The 18,578-nt window shown below is 40.2% G+C and overlaps 3 protein-coding genes across 9 annotated transcripts in view; 1 reads left to right on the top strand and 2 right to left on the bottom strand.

The window, feature by feature from the left end:
* Positions 1-3,049, bottom strand: part of LOC101075801 (LHFPL tetraspan subfamily member 4 protein-like) — a 40,749-nt gene extending 37,700 nt beyond the window's left edge. Inside the window, exon 1 of one of the 2 annotated variants that reach the window (XM_029833827.1) lies at positions 1,669-3,049. In XM_029833827.1, the coding sequence (XP_029689687.1) occupies positions 1,669-2,077 (409 nt within the window). In that variant the 5' untranslated portion in view covers positions 2,078-3,049. The remainder of the gene's footprint in view (positions 1-1,668) is intronic. The other variant, XM_029833828.1, reaches the window with a different exon arrangement.
* Positions 3,050-7,349: 4,300 nt separating this feature from the next.
* Positions 7,350-12,829, bottom strand: LOC115249289 (uncharacterized). Of its 5 annotated transcripts, none has more exons than XR_003887984.1 (9): positions 12,761-12,829; positions 11,957-12,062; positions 11,614-11,760; positions 11,327-11,459; positions 10,899-11,081; positions 10,435-10,571; positions 10,139-10,229; positions 9,435-9,767; positions 9,173-9,326 (listed from the first exon to the last, which is right to left on the bottom strand). XR_003887984.1 is itself a non-coding variant. In XM_029834564.1 (7 exons), the coding sequence occupies exons 4-7, from the start codon at positions 10,569-10,571 to the stop codon at positions 9,240-9,242; spliced, it is 648 nt and encodes a 215-aa protein (XP_029690424.1). In that variant the 5' UTR covers positions 10,899-11,081; positions 11,327-11,459; positions 11,614-12,819; the 3' UTR covers positions 9,173-9,239. The 5 variants fall into 5 exon arrangements, 2 of the variants coding, with proteins under 2 accessions (XP_029690425.1, XP_029690424.1); XR_003887986.1 differs by having other exon boundaries at positions 11,957-12,029; positions 12,761-12,798; XR_003887985.1 differs by having other exon boundaries at positions 10,899-11,065; positions 11,957-12,819.
* Positions 12,830-13,842: 1,013 nt separating this feature from the next.
* The window catches only part of LOC101076026 (copine-9-like), a 45,546-nt gene continuing 40,810 nt past the window's right edge, over positions 13,843-18,578 (top strand). For both annotated transcript variants that reach the window (XR_003887934.1, XM_029834242.1), the window contains exons 1-2: positions 13,843-14,207; positions 15,055-15,095. Coding sequence is in view for 1 of the 2 variants with exons in the window: in XM_029834242.1 (XP_029690102.1) it covers positions 14,131-14,207; positions 15,055-15,095 (118 nt within the window). In the remaining variant the exon portion in view is untranslated. The remainder of the gene's footprint in view (positions 14,208-15,054; positions 15,096-18,578) is intronic.

The raw sequence follows: 18,578 nt of genomic DNA, 5'->3' as shown, positions 1-18,578 counted from the left end.
CAGTAGATTAATTCTCAACTCGTAGTATGAGGCAGGGACAGCATGTGAATTGGCTGTAAATGCAAATTTTAGCATCGATTTTCCCACAGCACAAATTTCAGTCAAGTAACAGCTAAATCATATTCACTGTAATGTAAAACCTCTCTTTTACTCACTTTATAGGATGCTTTTGAAAAATGAGGAAGGATTAAATCAAAGCATCATGTTTCCTCTCTTACATTAATGTCAATCATTCCCTCAGTGTTTTATTTTTGCAGGAGCTGTTTTTCTTTGTAGGTTCTGTCATTTCATGTAGTTCAGTTATTTATTTACATTCAGATTTTTTGATTAATTAGATTCAATAATTTTGATGCTATAAATACAGGCTCACACATTACAATTAATTTATGCTCATTGATGTTGTATGGGAGCAACACAGTACCCTGGCACCATTTCAACTACTGCTATTGCAGACCCTGAATACAAAAAATGTTCTCTCTTCCTCTCTTTCTATCCATCTCATTTTAAGTCAGTATGCTGACTGCTTCTGTACATGTTTTGACTCCCACATTGTGTTGCTTAGACTACTTGTCACACTGATCAGCCTATAAAGAAGTTAGATGTGTACAACAGGCTAAATAGAAAGGCTGTGGGTAAAATCATGTTGCACCTTCTAACCTAGGCAGAGTGCCGCCATCTCTCAAAGGCTAAGTTATGCTTATATACCCATTATTTCCTGGTAACATCTAATCTTCATCTATTAAATTGCTATCAATGGCAATTTTGAAAACTCATAAATTCAAAGTTTAAAAAAATGCATTTCACCAAATTAATTTTCAACTTTGCAGGTTGTTCAGATCACTGACAAGGAAATCAAAACAAAAGGTTCATTAAGTAGTCATGTTTAGTGCTAATTCAAAATTATATAGCCAAAAACTGTTAAATCATATGACACTGTCACTTACGTTAAACTCAAACTCTCAAAACCATAGGTGGAGTTAAAAAATTATGTTCTTATTAGTTATTCAGATCTAATACCTGTTTGTTATTGAAAAAATATAGCATCAAAATAATATTGTATTTGAAGTCCAATTACATGCTAAAAACACTGGATATTTAGAACTGATCCTAAATCACCCCTTATTAACTACACACTACCCTTATAGCCAATGTGGACCTCACACAGTACATATATGTTGGGAGTAAACCATAATCTACAACACAACTGACAAACTCTAAGTTGCAACAGCAGTAGCTGCAACAATGCCATTTTGAATTCACTAATGCTATCACTTTGAAAATACTGTCAGGCATCAATATTACTTTGCTTTACCAAACATCATGTTGCACCACACTATAGTGTATTGTGCTGAAAAGGGACGAAGAGATAGCATTCCACATCATCAGCACCAGCTGTAATTCTGGAGGTGAAGTAATGGATCCCTAAGTCATCAATTAAAGCAAAGACCTCCAGACTCAGTTGTTTCTTTGTATGCATGAATAATGGGTCAAATAATTCTCACTGACTCACTGCCATGTTATTGTTGCAACAGAAAATCTGTTACACACTCCTGACAGGTTTAGAATAAAAGGAGTATTTGATACAATATTGATTCCTGTAGAAGATAATAGATAGATAGATAGATAGATAGATAGATAGATAGATAGATAGATAGAGAGGGAGCTTACCACACAGCAGCTGCATCCAAGCGCAGGTCTTGTAAACAGTAGAGGTGTTGCAGAAGAAGAAGAGCGCCATGCAGGCAATGCAGCTAAGAATCAGCACCATGGAGAGAAGCACGAACACTGAGGCTGCCTTGAAGGCTCCGGATGGGATTGAGCTGAAGTCAGAGAAGCTACCCACGCAGGTGAGCTCCCGGCTCGGCGATGGTCCAGTACCCACACAGTAGTGGAAGAGGCCGAAGTAGCCAACCTGCGGTGTGGTGACGCTGTCGCCAATCCAGTAGGGCTGAATGAACACCACGACATTGACGATGGCAAAGCAGATAGTGAAGATGGCCCAAAGCACTCCGATGGCCCGGGAGTTGCGCATGTAATTGTCATGATAAATCTTGGAGGCTTCTTGGGAAGGCAACATGTTTGGTGTTTTTTGTTTATTTGTAGGTTTTCTTTCTTCCTTTCTTTCTTTCTTTATATTCAATAATTCAAACAATAAAAAATGCAAAATTTACTTATAAAAAATAACTGAAAGCTTCACACCCCTGCTGTCCATTTAAAACAGATTTTCGTTTTGCCTTTTTTTTTATTCATAGGCTGATCATCGGGCCTACATATCTACAGAGTAAATGTAACCTATAAATCTAACCTAACAGGACCTAACATTGCAAAATTGAGAAAATGCTACGCTGAAGCAACAGAAAAATCATAGCCAACCTACGCCACTAATGAATAATTTACCAGAATCAGTGATTCAACATTGCTGCCAAGGCGTGCTTCTATATGGCTACACCTTCAATAATTTAAGAAGAGAAAATAGTAAATAATAATAATAACAATAATCTCTCTCTATATATATCGTTCTGCTTATTTCACAGTGGTCGAGTGGAGGGGCCTTACAGCTGCTTTTCATCTTCATTCACCGGTTCAAAGATTCGTGCAGGATGTCTTTTGTTGCCATTCGTTGAGAAAGGATGCGTCTTGTTGCCCGTAGTGCAAACGATAGCCCCTGAATTTACCTTCCGAGACATACGTGGTTTGCTTCCTCTGCTCGCCTTCAATGTCCGCGCAGAAAAGTAAAACGAGGACAGCAATATATTAGGAATAAAAAAACAGTAATCAAGACTAGCCTTTAGTCTGGTTCCGCTGTCAAATTTTAACAGTCCTTTTGCGTAAATCCGACATCCCCCACCGCCGCAACTCCATTATCGTCATGCTTTTGTCGTCGCCTTTATCCAGTATGTCTTCTCTCCCTCTCCCTTCCTCCGTCCTCCTCCCTTTTTTCTGCTGCGCGCACTGGTCTGGAAGATGCTGATGTGCTGATGACAGCGATAGTGCGCGTTCGTTTACAGGCGCCGAGGAACACTAACAACAGCAGTACGGGTGCATTTGCATACGAGCGAGCACCAGATCCTATTCACTTTGAATACAAAAATCTGAACTAGCTTCTGGTCTATACACACAATATGAGAGCTTGTACTTGGAAAAATAAGAGCTAATAATAATGATTGAAATAATCACTTTTGTCACGGGTGTCCTGCTGGTTTTAATGCGTCAAGGTTATTTTTATAAATTGATGCGTAATGTATGTGTTATTTTGACACCTTAAAATACTATAAATGATTTGTTATTTTGGCAATAAATATGAATATAAAAATTGTTATCATTTGACTATTAACTTATTTGCTGACTGTTTTACAAAGATGGAAATATCAACTTATTTTTTTCCAAGTTTTGTTTTCTAAGGCTTTACTAAAATATAAAATGGAATGTCACTTCTCTAGGCATCTTCATTTGAAGTGTTTTGCACATGACAGACCAATTGTTTTCCATCTTCATGAAAACATATGGTATGTCACCCTCAGCATATGTGAAGATGGAAAACACTTGGTCTGGAAAAGATAAAGCCAATGATTTACAGTCATAGATGGGAAGCAGATGCTCAAATCACAGTATTTTTTGATTAAACCCAAATGAATAGACACCTTTTCTGGACACTTGATGGATTTTGTTTTACTGTTGTAAAAATAGTTTATAGTAATTGCTTCAATGATTGTTCTTTTACAGTAGTAAAAATTGTAGATATTAATTGGCTCAATGATTCTAATTTGAATGCATTTAATTATGTATTTACGGATGTAGACATGTAGACTTGCTCAAATTCAAACCAAGCATCAGAAGGAGGAAGAAAGGAGATTTAAATGACCGTATGTTGTTGGTGCTGGGACAGCTGGTCTAGGTATTTCAGAAACTGTTGATCTACAGGTATCTTCACGCACAAGTAGGTCTATACATAAACAAGATGCACAAGATGCAGGACTGAAATGGATGACAGTGATTGATTCATGGTGACAAGTGATATTTAATTGTTCAGTTTGATAAAAAAGTTACTCAGTCCAAAAATCAGGCAGAGATTTTTCAAAAAAGGATGAGACAAAAGGCAAGGTAAAAAACAAACAAACAAACAAAAATAATCAAAGACCTACACTACAAGAATGTGACAAGAAAATGCTGGATTGAGACAGAGACACAGAGGGAATTAAATACAAACTGATAAGGGGAGTGATGCAGGGAAGTGGGGACACAACTAGGAAACAGGTGCACACAGACAGAGCGGGGGCAGGGCAGACATGAACCTGAAACAACTAAAACAGGAAGCATGAATCATGAGAGGGAAAGAAGACAAACTTAACAAACAGGCGAGTATGACACTCCGAGATTTACAGAGAAAAGAGAAAATATGCAGTGTAGATGAATATTCCGTGTTGATGTGAGGGATCAGAGGGGAATGGTAGACTGGTTTGAAATGTTAGAAAGGCAAGACTAAATAACCACTGATTACAATGGTACCATCTTTGAAAGCACAACCCGTCAAACCTTGAATAAGATGGGCTATAGCAGCAGAAGACCACATCAGGTGACAGGTGTCAGCTAACAACAGGAAAAAAGGTCAAATTTGAGCCACAGTGTCAGCTGCAACAATTAGATGGTAGGGCCAAACAACATGAAAGTGCTCAAAAAAATTAGAAGAACACTTTTTAATCAGAGTATAGCAACCTATCAGTCAAACTTCTGGGATATTGATCTGGTCAGTTAAGTAGCAGAGGGGGTTGTTAATCAGTTTCTGCTGCTTTGTTGTTAATGAAATCAACAACAGGTGCATCAGAGGGGCAACAATGAGACGGCCCCCAAAACAGGAATGGCTTTCCAGGTTGAGGCCACTGATACTTTCTTCCCGTCCTCATCTCTTTTGGCTGATTTTTTTGAGGTTTCTTTGGCTTGGATCAACATCTGTGTTGATAGCATGGTGCGGTACCTGGTCGCTACAGCGGTTGCACAAGTAGTCCAACTCCTCCAGGATGGAACATCAATAAGTGTCGTTGCAAGAAGGTTTGCTGTGTCTCCCAGCACAGTCTCAAGAGCATGGAGGAGATTCCAGGAGAGAGGTAGTTACTCCAGGAGAGCTGGACAGGGCCGTAGAAGGTCCTTAAACCCTCAGCAGGATCGGTATCTGCTCCTTTGTGTAAGGAGGAACAGGATGAGCACTGCCAGAGCCCTACATAATGACCTCCAGCAGGCCACTGGTGTGAATGTTTCTGACCAAACAATCAGAAACAGGCTCCATGAGGGTGGCCTGAGGGCCCGACGTCCTGTAGTGGGCCCTGTGCTCACTGCCCGGCACCAAAGAGGTCGATTGGCATTTGCCATAGACCAGAATTGGCAACTACGCCACTGGCACCCTGTGCTCTTCACCGATGAGAGCAGGTTTAACCTGAGCACATGCGACAGACGTGAAAGGGTCTGGAGATGCTGTGGAGACCGTTATTTCATTTCATTCATTTTGAGTTGCTACAATGACATTTTGGCAAAATGGACCAGTCTGCTGCATCATTTTTTCACTTTCATTTTTGGGGTGTCTTTGATTTCCCCCCTCTATAGGGTGATCATTTTCATTTCTATCAAATTATGTGGCATCATTTTGTTACTAATACATCACCTACTTTTATTCAGAAAAGATGTTCAAGATCACCCCAAGATTACCATCTTGTGGATGAATAGCAAATCGCACAGGAAAAGAGGAAAGACACACACACACACACACACACACACACACACACACACACACAGTACCTCTGCAGATAAAGAATCAGTTGCTGCTTGAACAAGTACAAACAGCCAAATGTTGATCATCAATTTCCTCTTCTTCTCATGTGTTTGGGCAGCCTTACAAATTAAAAAATGAGATTTGAGAGAGTCAAAACAAAGACATTTTAAAAATAAGGTCAAGCTTATTTTCTTCCTTATTCTTCCCGTTCGCGTCCTTCAATTTTCTTAAAACCTTTCTTCAACAAAACTCTTATTTTGATGCATATATATTGATAATAAACCATAGCTGCTGAAATTGTGAATAAGCTTGTTTGCAAACTATTCTACAGTCAGATGTTCTGCTGTCTGTAATTTGAGTAAGTGGGGTGGGCATGAAACATGAGAGGTATCATACTTTTGTAAGGGTGAAGGAATTACATTTAAACAATACAGCCTGTGTCACCTGGGTAAAATCTGCTGGTCAGTGTTATACAACCAATATTTGCTTTATTTCTACAATAGCATTCTTGTGTCAGGTGTAATCTAAGTCTGTGTAATATTTATTTCACAAAAGTCTCAGGTTGCCCAGTAGCCGGAGGACAACCAGCTGTAAACATTGCCCTTCTAACACTACCTGGCTACAGTTTTGCTGATGGACATAAATACAGTACAATAATATTCTATTCACAAAATAAAACCAATACTAATGTCAAATCCTACCTGTGAAAATAAATCCCTGAGCCCTGCTTTCAGTAGTCCAATGATTTTTACAGATGATTCTCCCAAATCTCCTCTCTGGTGCTTCAGTTTTTTTCCAGGTAGGATGAACTGACCAAAATGGCAGCCACAGCAGTCAATTTGGCATCCATTTATCTATGGGCTCAGTAACATCATGTGGGTTACACTCCTGCTATATGTGGTCTCTGTTTCATCTCTCTCTGGTTTGTACTTGTTCTCCATGGAATTTAGGAAGGTCCCACCAAGGTAATCAGAACTTTTTGATATTTTGTGATTTGCTCCTTCTCCTTTTTACCATCATCCCTTGAAGGTTCCATTTGTACCACGTGTTTCAGGTTAATCTAAGAATCAGCTTTTGTCATATAGGATGATAGAACTGTGTGTATTGCAGGACTGTTGACTGGATAATTCTATTCTCCCTGGCATCGTCACGGGTGAAATTGATATAATCCACTGTGCTGATGTGGTCAGTAAAAGCATCAACTTCTCTTGTCTTCTTGACACCAGACAAGTGCACTTCTAACTCAGAATTGTTATTCTCTTTCACTGAGTGTTCATTAGTCTTATTTATGACACATTAAAGTGTACTTTTAACACTAAAATTGTGTAATTCCTATTCACCAAGAGTGTTAATTAACATTGTTTTGTTTCACAATACACTAAGAGTGCAATTGCATGTTCACTAGCTGAACATTAACATACAAGTCACCAAATCTGAATATTCTTGTAGTCACCTGCAAAGCTACAGAAAGGTAATATACACAACATTCTCTATCTCAAAGGTTCTGTGTTGACCAGCAAAAATGATCAAGCATTGAAATCAAATTTTTATTTCAAAAAAATAAACCAACTTCTCAGCACCACAGGAATATTCACAAAAAAAAAAAATCGGGCACAACTTAAACATTTACAAAGAAAATAATGGCACAATATACTAGTATAAAACTGATCTAGTCTTATCTTGTGCATTTCTCATGTTACGACCCTACCTTGTGATTAACCCGAAAGGTAAAGGCCCGCACATAAACCACACAACAGAGCGGGTAGACTTTCTAGGAGACTTTATGAGGTAGAGTCCCACAACAATATAGCATACAAACAGAAACACATCCCATCTGGCAGAGAACAAAACAGGGGTAACAGAAAGGGCGGCCTCCTCTACCAGCCCAAAGAGGGACCGTCGGATAGGGAGCCGACCCTCTAACCCTAACACAAAACCCTAACTCCAAACAAAGCCGAGGAAGCTCTGCCAGCAGGCGTGAGGGGATCCACGGATCAGCAGTCAGGCAGGTAAGCTCAGGAGCAGCAGTGGCAGGGAAGCAAGAGAGCCTGAGCACGCCGCATCTGCGGCCTTAAGTAGGACAATGGCCAATTAGCCTCACCAGGAACACCTGGTCACAGGGAGAAAAGAAAACAGTTATTGCTTGGGTCATCCCCTAGAGGGAGACAACGTAACACCCCCACCCAAAATTAACTGGACCCTGGAAAGTCTTGAACTAATACAATTAAAATGGCAGTACAGGGTTCAGTACAAATAAAGAAAGGGGCAGACAAAGATGAGGAGCGAAGGAAAAAAAAGTCATCCAAAGCGTTGTCGAGTCATTGCCATGACAACCCGTCAGCCAAGACGTTGTCACGTCTGCGCACATGTTTAATTTCAAGGGTAAACGGCTGAAGGCGCAAACTCCAACACATTAACCGGCGATTTTTGTTCCGCATCCGGTTTAAAAAGACAAGCGGATTGTGGTCCATGAAAACAACAACCGGCCACCTGGTCGAGCCCACATAAACCTCAAAGTGCTCAAGCGCTAGTACTAGTGCCAGTGCCTCCTTCTCAATGGTCGAATACCACTTCTGGTGGCAATCCAATTTTTTTTTAAAAGAAAGACACGGGATGATCCACCCCATCTGAACCCTCCTGCAGGAGCACGGCACCCACCCCCGAGTCACTGGCATCAACAGCCAGCTTGAACGGACAATCAAAAAGTAACACATAGTGGGACTTAAACAGTTCATCAAAGGCACCTAACGAGCTAGTGGCTTGGCAGGGGATGAGCTGTTTGTCCACAACAATGTAGTAACTGTAAATCTTGTTCCTGGTTCGCCCAACTGCAAGGATGTACGGTTGTCTACCATCTCTTCTTCGAAGGTGCTCATCCAAGCTGCAGCATGACTGAAAACATAACGATAGAATTAATACTTCACACTGTCAAGTTTTCAACAGCTCACTTGGGTCTGTAGCTACACCACAAGCCATGACGAACAGTGTGTGCATCTCCCAAAGAAGCCCTCGCTAGTGAGGACTTGTTAAAATTGTAGCCATTGTCAAGACATTCAGTTTAGTCCTTAATTTTAAATGACTCGGAAAAGCATAGAAACATGAGTTAATACATAAAAAGACACTGTCAAACTGGATAATAAAAGAACTGGATAACAAAAGTAATGCATAACTTGTGAAAAACCAACATTTTGTCCACTGCATCACTGGGACTTATCTTGGTCCTTTTCTGTCTGGCTGTCGGTGGCAGGAGATGGAGAAGGAGCAGCAGAGAAGCCATGTCACAGTCCAAGGCTATCAGGAGGAAAAAGGGGTGAAAACAGTCATTAATATGAAGTTGGAATGTACAAAGTAACAATTATTTGTTGATAGGATTAAAAATCAATCATGTTAATTTGCTTACTGGTGTCATTGTTCTGTTAGTTTCTCAGCAGCTTTTAGAAGTTGGCACAGTTCAATTGACTGAGTCAGGTGTTTGGCCTCATTGATAAACTTGAGCCTGAGAGTTGTGTCCCACTTCTCTGGAAGCTGTTTCAATTCCAAACAGCAAAAGGAAGTCTTGATTCAGCTGTTGATCATAGAAGCATATAAATACACAAAAATAAAAAGGTCAGGATTGTACATTAATTTAAGCAACAAAAGAAAGAATTTTAAACAGACTAAATGGACAACTCACCAGCACTTTAACATCTAAAAACCATGGAAATGTTTTAAAGACATCTGTGGTTCTCTGTGGATCATGCACCAAGTCTTGGCGATAATGAAAGGTCATCTTCATTTTCTGAAACACACTTGCTTCATCATGAGAGTGAATAAGATATGATATGGCTTCCCTGCAGGCATCTCCATCAAGTTGCTCAGGCAAAGTAGCTGCCAATCTTCGGCGCTTTGGTCCTTGTGCTTGAGTAACTGTAGCTGTGTTAGCTGGTCTTTTAACTGTATTCCTGGACATGGTCTTAAGGCGCCATGCTAAATATCCAGTGCCTTTCTCTGAATCATAGAAGTGCTCCTGTTAAGATATTTAAAAATCATTACACAAGTCTTATTGATTTTACAAAAATCTAACAGTATTAATAAAGATAATCACTTAAAAGTAGGGGTGCCATTTTTTGATTCACGTAGTTTCTACTAACCAAATTAATTACGATCGCAAGACGAAGCATTTCACTCATTAGATGTCATTTAGCATCCTAATCTTTATGGCAGGATTAAATTCTGGAGCATACTCAACTTTTGGCTATTTTGTTAGACTTCAATCACAATTAGAAATACATGAATGTAAAAATGTCAACATTTTGATCAATAACTTTAATTAAAATCTCAAAAACACTGCCAGCAAAAGAGGTGTATTTTCTGGAAGTAATCATTTATTAAACTTACATAGCCCTTTGGAGAAAAAGGATCCCTTAGTGAAGGAAAGAGTGTTATAATTCCCAGGGCATACTTCTCCTTGTGTTTACGGGACGGCATCCTTTAGAAATAACATTTCAATTCAGTTTATACTGACTCAAACTCAATAGACGTTATGTATTACACTGCTTATACAAACAGGTCAAGACCATAATAAAACACACAATTAAAAAATGTCCCACTTGCTTTGTTAATTCAATGCAATGTATTTTTAAAATATATTCTAATCTTTTTTAATATAATCTAGCAATTCGCTTAACACTCACCCATGGCTCTCAGTCATATGGCTAACCAATATGTTAACAAGCCGTCTTCTGGTGCGGTGAGTGAGAGACTTTTCTGCTTTGTACTCTTCGATGATATCCTCACCCCCAGGTTTGCAAAGCAAGGCATTCTCTACCATCTATTCATAGAAGAGAAAATACAAGTCACAGTGCACAAGTCAGTCTTGCAGGATAAAATAATTTTAACATTATACCATAACATTAAAGTAAAAGTTAAAGTCATGATTCAGAATGGTTTCTTACACACAAACTGGATCAGCAATTTAAGCCCCCAAAAAAATTCCAACAAATTGTTTGTCTGATTATACAAATGTGATACCATTTGTCACAGAGTGTTGTTTCTTATCTGTCTAAGATTACTAATGACAGAGCTATTAGCCAAACCTGATCAATCTAAATGTCAGTGATGGTCAACAATGGGAAGTAAACCTGCTGCCCTCATGTACCTATTTTGCAGCCTCTGACTCAGGAACCTCAATGGTAGGCCTGTGTATAACCTCAGAGCTGAATGTACGTCTGCCTATGGGAATCCCATGTTCTGTTCGACTGGAGTGGTCATTGTCAATTGAAGAAAGTGATGTGTTGGTATCCGTGAGAGAGGATGTTGAATGATCTAAAAGGAGAGAAGTCTAAAAGAAACAAAATGCAACTTTGGCTTGCGTGAAATGTAGCGCTTGACAGTTGTCCAGACACTGGTTAAAAATCACACCTGCTTTCGCATTTTTAAGATGTTTTTACAATCACAATTAGATCTTTCAAACACAATTTAGGATAATCTACTTTGTCAAAGTATTTAAGGCAGAGACGTGACAGCTCAACTGATTTGTGGAGCAGAAAAATCCTTTATTACAACAGATTTTGTGATGAGACCTACCTTCCTCTGAAATGTCTTCTTGTGTTTTTGGACCTGGACCACCATCGATCTGTATCTCAAGAATGACGTCTTCTTCTAGTGTCAGTGCAGGGTAGTTAATAGATTCCATGTGATCAGAATCAGATTCCCAAAACTGAAAAATACCAAAAATATAACATGGGATAAAGAATACCGGTACAGTTATAGGCCTTTTCCACGAGCCCCGCTCGAGTTGACTTTTCACTGATGGTAACTTAACCAATATCTAAAATTTCAACAATTTAGGAACTATAGAGAAATGTACCTACCTCTGTCTGGAATTCTGTCACGTACAGTCAGACATAGATCTGGACTGGCCTCTATCAGTTCAGAAAAAATGTCTTCCTCAACTACTGTGTTGGTTTCATCAAAAACGTCAAGTTCAGTAGCATCAGGAAGACCAAACTTGGATTTGACTGCAGGAAGATAATCATGGAAATAAAGTGATAACAGTACATGATGATTAAACTGCACTTTAATGATGACTGATCAAACTTCCCTCTTTAACATCACTGAAGCTATATAATGTTTTAATTTATGCTATCCAAATTTAAAAATCAAACAGTCATTCAAATACAACCAATACACAAGGAAACAATGATGGCAACTCACCTTGAGCGATGAAATCCCAAAAGGTGAACCCTGAGATTAATCGGACGTACTTTTTGGTATTCTGGTCCTTCACCTTGAGCAACATTGTCACGTTTTTATACTGCAACTTGTAGAGTATGAAGGGAATGTGCAGAGAATTAATTTTAGACTAAGATGGACCCAATGCGATGCCTGGAGGAAAGTCAAACAACGAACAGCAAGCACAACAGAGCCTTAAATGAATTGTTCACGTCTAGAAGAGAGTCGGCGGCGAGATGTGCGCTGCATAATTTCTGCATCTTGCTAGTGATATCACGTTCACGAACTGATTCCTTTTTGTAAAAAAAAAAAAAAGAAGCAAAACAAAACTTCGCCAAGAGAGTTTAGATAGTCTCCAAATTGGCAACACTGTACGTAACCTCTGACGTTTACTGTTGCGCAGAAAAGTGATGTGCCACCTGCAAATGATACAGTTGCTAATCTGTCGTAATCACTTGAGGATTCTTAAAAAAAATGGAACTCTGACCTACAGACAATATGTAATTGTGCGAATGAGTATAAAAGGGTGATGTACGTGCCTGATTAAACGAAAAGACTACAATATCACGAATATCACGGCGGTGGCGACGTCCACCACTTTAATTAGCACCATTTTAAATTTAAGTTGCCACTCTGTTTTAAGCAACCATTTGTTGCTAGCAAACGTAACGTAATTAACAGCTTGTCAGCATCCAGCATCGATTACAATTCAGTCGCCTCGTATGTTAACATGGTTTCATACAGCTATTGCCACCCCGTATAAGCAAATATATCAGTTCTTCTTACCTTGTTTAAGCCATATTCTCGAAACAGGTTCTTTGCCATCTTCTCCCTCTTCCAACCGACGCGAGTGGAAAATGCCGCGCAGGTGTAAACCGGAAGTTGTGATCAACTCCGGCAAGAGCGAATGTAACTCAGTCACAGGTGTTAACATTGGTCTCGCATGATTGACAATGCTCCCAGAGCTTTTTGATTACTACAAGTGTTAAAACAACACCATAAAAACACCCACTAATCTAAAAATATTAACAACGAAAAAACAACACTATCGATTTTGCTGTGTTGTTTGTTTCATTGTGGTTTATGAAGAGAATTTGTGTTTATCTTGTTATCATGTGTTCTATCATATGTTCCTGTCTTTTGTTAGGAGTACTTTAGAAGTTAGGAATGGTAGAATCTTTAGTAAGTGTAATAAAGGTCAGTTGACCCTTCCTTGACATGATTGTTGTTTACATAGTTGTAATCAGCAGGAGACATTCAGACACAAAGTGTTAAACCCCATCGTAAAACGTGACAGCATAGTTTACTGGTGTTCATAGGTTACTCTGCAAGAAGGTGAACTTTGACCTGGCCATTTGGGAAACAACGGAAAACAAGGACTGTGTCAGCATCCAATGGGATGGGAAGAAGAAGAAGAAGAGGTCAACCAAGAAGAAGGACTGGATTGGACTGGATTAGCATCAATAATTTGCGTACATGTTTCTATAAAAGACTGGGTCCACGGATAGTTAGGTTGTCAGACTTCATGCCCTGGCAATGGACTCTGTTATTGTAGGGTTATGAACTGGCCCAGAGCTCTGTAATATTTGTATCTTGAATTGGTTCTATTTGCTAAATACATTTTGAAATTGGCATTTTTCTTCTTGAAGTCTTCATTCAAAGAACACGTGGATTGGCAGTGACACTCAAGAGGTATTGCGATCCAACATTTACTTACTAGAATGTAAATATAAAATATGATGGATAGATAGATGGATGATAGATAGAGTGTGCAAGTTTATTTTGTGTGTGTGTGTGTGTGTGTGTGAGAGAGAGGGGGGGGGGGGGGGGGGGGGAGGGAGAGAGAGAGAGAGAGAGGTGGCGTTTGCGTTTCGGTAACTCCAGTTGGCTGCGCTCCCTCCGCCTTTTCCACCTCCACACTGGACACACACAATGCGACCCATCGTAATTTACGAAGAATGAATGAACTTTACTCTCGCACAACTTCCGCTGATTCCTTCTCTGCCATATATTTGTGATTTTCCTCTATTCTGCTGCTTTTTTGCCCCGGAAGCGAGAAGACACCTCGACAATGGATGTTCTGCGGTCACGATCCCACTGTAAATGACCACGTCTCTTTTCTTGGCAGCTGTTCATTACGGTCGTGAGTTCGGACGATGGCATCAATCGGGGACTTCGACCCTCTGAACACCAGAGTCCCTGCAACTAAAATAGAACTTACTGTTTCTTGCCGGTAAGGTCAAAAATCTAGATGATATTCAAAAGAGTATTATTATCATTTAAAATGCAATTAAAAAAAAGTGACAGCCAACCTGATAAGAAAAACTCGATATATATTTTTTTATTTTTAAAACCTAATTTCTTCTGCTCCAGCCAATGTTTATCAGTGATATTCAGAACCCTGCATAGATATGTGTAATTTAAGCCACGACGCAAATTTTGTAATAATAATAATAATAATAAATAAATAACATGGTTCCAAAAATGACACAAAAATAATTTAAGTATATGTAACATTGGCATAGAATATCTCCAAATGGTATTTTTATAAATGACTGCTGGCAGGCTAAATGGTTGACTGCTTTTGATACTGACTGGCTGATGGAGCAGATTTAAAGTGGCAGTGTCTTACCCATGTGAGGCATTTCCTCCCATATCATGCCTGAATAATACATGTTGCTCCCCTGTAGTTAATTTTGAGATCATCCCAGCCAAAGTATACAAACATCTTAGTCAGATAGGTCATAGAGGACTGAGCTCAGCTGTGAATTTGGAGAAAGAGATGTATTGGAGCTCTTTTTCACATTCAATTACTGTAGTTGTATTATGGCTTTTCACAAGATTTTGTTGTAAAAAAAACAACAAAATCAGATTTCCTAGGGCAATAAATACTGTATATCATTTTGGTTTACAATATGAACATAAAATCTGTACTAAGGTAAATACATTTGTTGATTCATTATATAAGGGAGCTGTCAAGGTTTTATGGGTGATCTGTATTTTTCAAAACTCTAGCAATAATGATCAAAGCGCAAAACAAAACAAATCTTCTGCATACTAACTTGAACTTGTTTTTATAGGAGTCTGCTGGAATTGGATACATTCTCCAAGTCAGATCCTGGTATGTAGACTATATTGTATTTTGGTCTGTGGTGCTGATTGAAAAAAATGTGAAACAATTTTTCTGTTCCTATTATTATTTGAGAATTACTGCCTATGGTGAAATTTGCCAGAATTTTTGCCAGAACCTGAATAATACACAAGACCTGTTTGGCAGGGAGTATGCTGTGTAGTTATTCTTAGTTAGGAATGGTGGGTATGATGATTTTGTTATTTAAAAAAAAATTTAAAAAAATTCCACGTGTATTTGTGGCCGTTTACCCCTTGATTTTTCTTGAATTTAAAATGCAAGTCTCAGACACTATGCACTTGAGCTACAGTAAGTACAAACTTATTTTAGATATATTGTATATATTTGGTTTATAATACTGTAAAGAATGGAGAAAATATCCTAATTTCTAGAATACTACACTCCTGGCAGATAAGTCATTTATTTGCACAGTACAACACTGGGTGCCATCCTTGTGATGTACTGATTGATCTTTTCGATTTCATCCTAAGTACTGGCTCTCTAATCCTCAGCCTCCTTCTTTTGCTTGGTGTACATTCTTAGGGGGATAAATCTTCCATGCATTGACCGTTGCTGTCTTTATGTGAGTGACAAAATGCAAAGATTGATCTGTCGGGCACTATACTCTCCAATGATCACTGCCCTCATGTACATACTCATTGCAGCTGCTATCATAGCTGACAGGAGCTTCCATGTTTTACTGGCCAGTAGTTAGACAGGATTGCCTCTTTTGTGGATACTTTGGGTTCAGGATTTCAGTACTCCACCAAGCCTTGTTCCTATCCATTAGCAGCTCCTGATCTTTTACACAGGGACACAAAACACCCTGTTTAGAAAACACACAGAATAACAATAATAATAGTAATAATAATAATAATAATAATAACAAAATTATTTTTTATAATAATAACAACCATAGTAATAATAATAGTAATAATAACAACCACAATAATAAATAGATAGATAAATAAATATTAAGAAAACAACAATACAATTTATCCCACAAGGGGGTGTGCAAAGTGCAAATGATCCTCCGTTTATTGCATAGTACATTTCTGTGACACCATATATCGCGGAATTGGCCGAGGTCATTTATCATTTTATAAAAAAAACAAACTCCAACCTCAGCCTACACCAGACATTGCAGCACCACACAGAGGTGGCTTCACTATCTCCAGCTTTTGAAATTTTGTTTTTCCTAGAGATGTAAATCGCCATTTTGGCCTCACCACTGTTGGGTTTTCTGGGTTGTGCCGGTTGTTGTCCTGCAGGGGGTGGAATGGAGCAGAATTGGTAGCAGCTGGCACTGCGGGCAGGCGCATCTGTAGGCAATTTACATCTTGCTGCCTATTTAAGCAGGTTGTGCATGCCTGTCAGGACCAGCGTATCTGTTCGTCTCCCTCGTTCCCTCTGTCCTCGTTCTCCCTCGTTCCCTCTGTCCTCCCTCCTCTTAAGGCAAGTACAACACCTCCTGCAGGACCCAATGCATGCCGTCCCAGAAGAAGGCCAGAACTCTTGTCTGAAGTTGTGCTAGTAATCCTGAGGGTGGCTCGATGCAACTGAGCCAATGCCAAAGCACAGAGGCCACCAGGTTATTGAGGACAAGAGTTCTGCCTCTGTACGACACGTGGGGGAGGAGCCATTTCCATTTTTTTATTTTTTCTTCTACCTTTTCCAATGTGTCTAGCCAATTTCGTTTTTCAGTTTCTTTGTCTCCAATAAAAACACCTATTTTAGGCTGTCCCTCTGCCAGGAAAGATCCTGGGGAAGGACCGGCAGATCATTTGTCCACCTGCCAACGGCCAGGGCCTCACTCTAGTGTCAGTTTACCCTGGCTGCAGACAGGCGGTTGAATAAAACCTTTAAATTAAATGGGGTGTCCACGTCACTCTGCCTACGCACCACTATTATTATATCATCTGCGTAGGCAGATAAAACATATTTTTTCGTAAAAGGACGGCAAAACCAGGCCATCCGTTTGAACGGATCCTAGAGAGGAGGGGTTCGAGGGAGAGAGCGTAGAGCATTCCAGAGAGGGCGCAGCCCTGCCGGACGCCTCTACATAACCTGAAGGGGACATGCAGACTGCCACTGAAGTTCAGCATATTCGCAATGTCACAGAACAGGACGCGGATCATCGCTATGAAGCCAGGGCTGAACCCGAACCTCTCCATCACCTTCCAGAGGAACTCTGGAGGAACAATAATGGTGATGGTGTTCAACCCGGTCAAAAGCCTTTTCCTGGTCTCACGAAATGAGACCAGTATCGATGTCCAATGACCTAGAGACTTCCGAAATATCCCGAAGGAGGTGGACGTTATCTACTATAGACCTGGTGTAGGCACACAGTAAGTCTGGTCCTGGTGGATGACCTGCTCCATAGCTTTTTGAGCCTGGAGGCCAAAGTCTTGGACAGAATCCTATAATCCACACACAGCAGAGACACAGGGCGCCAGTTCTTAATCTCCTGCAGGTTGCCCTTTTTTGGCAGGAGGGTGACCACCACTCTCCTACAGGACAACGGCAGGGAACCCAAGGCCAAGCTCTCATTGAATACCTCCAGCATGTCGTGGGCCACAATATCCCAGAAGGCTTTGAAGAACTCCACCATGAGCCCATGGACACCTGGAGCTTTCCTTCCTTTCATGCTGAGCAGGGTGGTGTGGAGCTCGTCGAGTTGCAACGGCCTGTCCAGCTGCGAGTTTGTCTCTTCAGAGACCTGAGGAAGGTCCCCGCAGAACTCGTTGAACAGGCCGTCATCCCTGCAGTACTCACTCTCATATAAGGAGGCAAAGAACTCCACTGCCCGCTTCCTTATCTGGCCCGGTTCCACGTGTTCCTGCCCTGTGCTCAAAAACAGTGAATGGATTATTAGGTTCTGTCTTCTGGCTTTTTCTCCAGCCCAAAAAAGAAGCTAGAGGGAGCATCCATCTCAGTGAGGTCCTGAATCCGGGACCTGACCAGTGCGCCCTGTACCTGATTGTCCAGCAGGCTGGCCAAGGCCATTTTTTTGGATTGGAGGATTTCAATACACCCTCGATCTCCTGTGGAGCTGTCAATCGCCTCTAGCTCCACTATCTCCGTCTCTCGGTCTTTTATTGACGTGCGTGGCATTGAGAGTATACTGCTGGCACAGGAGCTGTATCTCTAATTTACCACGGTCCCACCACTGTCCTAAGCATTTAAAATTGGATTATTTCTTTCAAAACTCTGACCAGAAATGACAAAAAACCTCTCTAAAACTATTGTCCTGGGCTAGTATGCACTAAATGCCAGTATGCACTCCTGAGCATAATGTTCTTTATAGTGACTTCACCTAAAACCAACGAGTAAATGGTAAAACCAACTGGCATGATGTTACACTGCCTAAAAACACTGAAGTGATGCCAACAATAAAAACGGTCAAGTCTGGCCGAGGAGATCCTACCATCACCTAGGCGGGACTAAGTGTATTGCCTGTTGTCTGCGTGCATC

The sequence above is a fragment of the Takifugu rubripes genome, chromosome 3 (genome assembly GCF_901000725.2).
Source record: "Takifugu rubripes chromosome 3, fTakRub1.2, whole genome shotgun sequence".
NCBI classification, from domain to species: Eukaryota; Metazoa; Chordata; class Actinopteri; order Tetraodontiformes; family Tetraodontidae; genus Takifugu; species Takifugu rubripes.
Note: the sequence above shows the minus strand (reverse complement) of the source record. Positions and strands in the feature narration are given on the sequence as shown.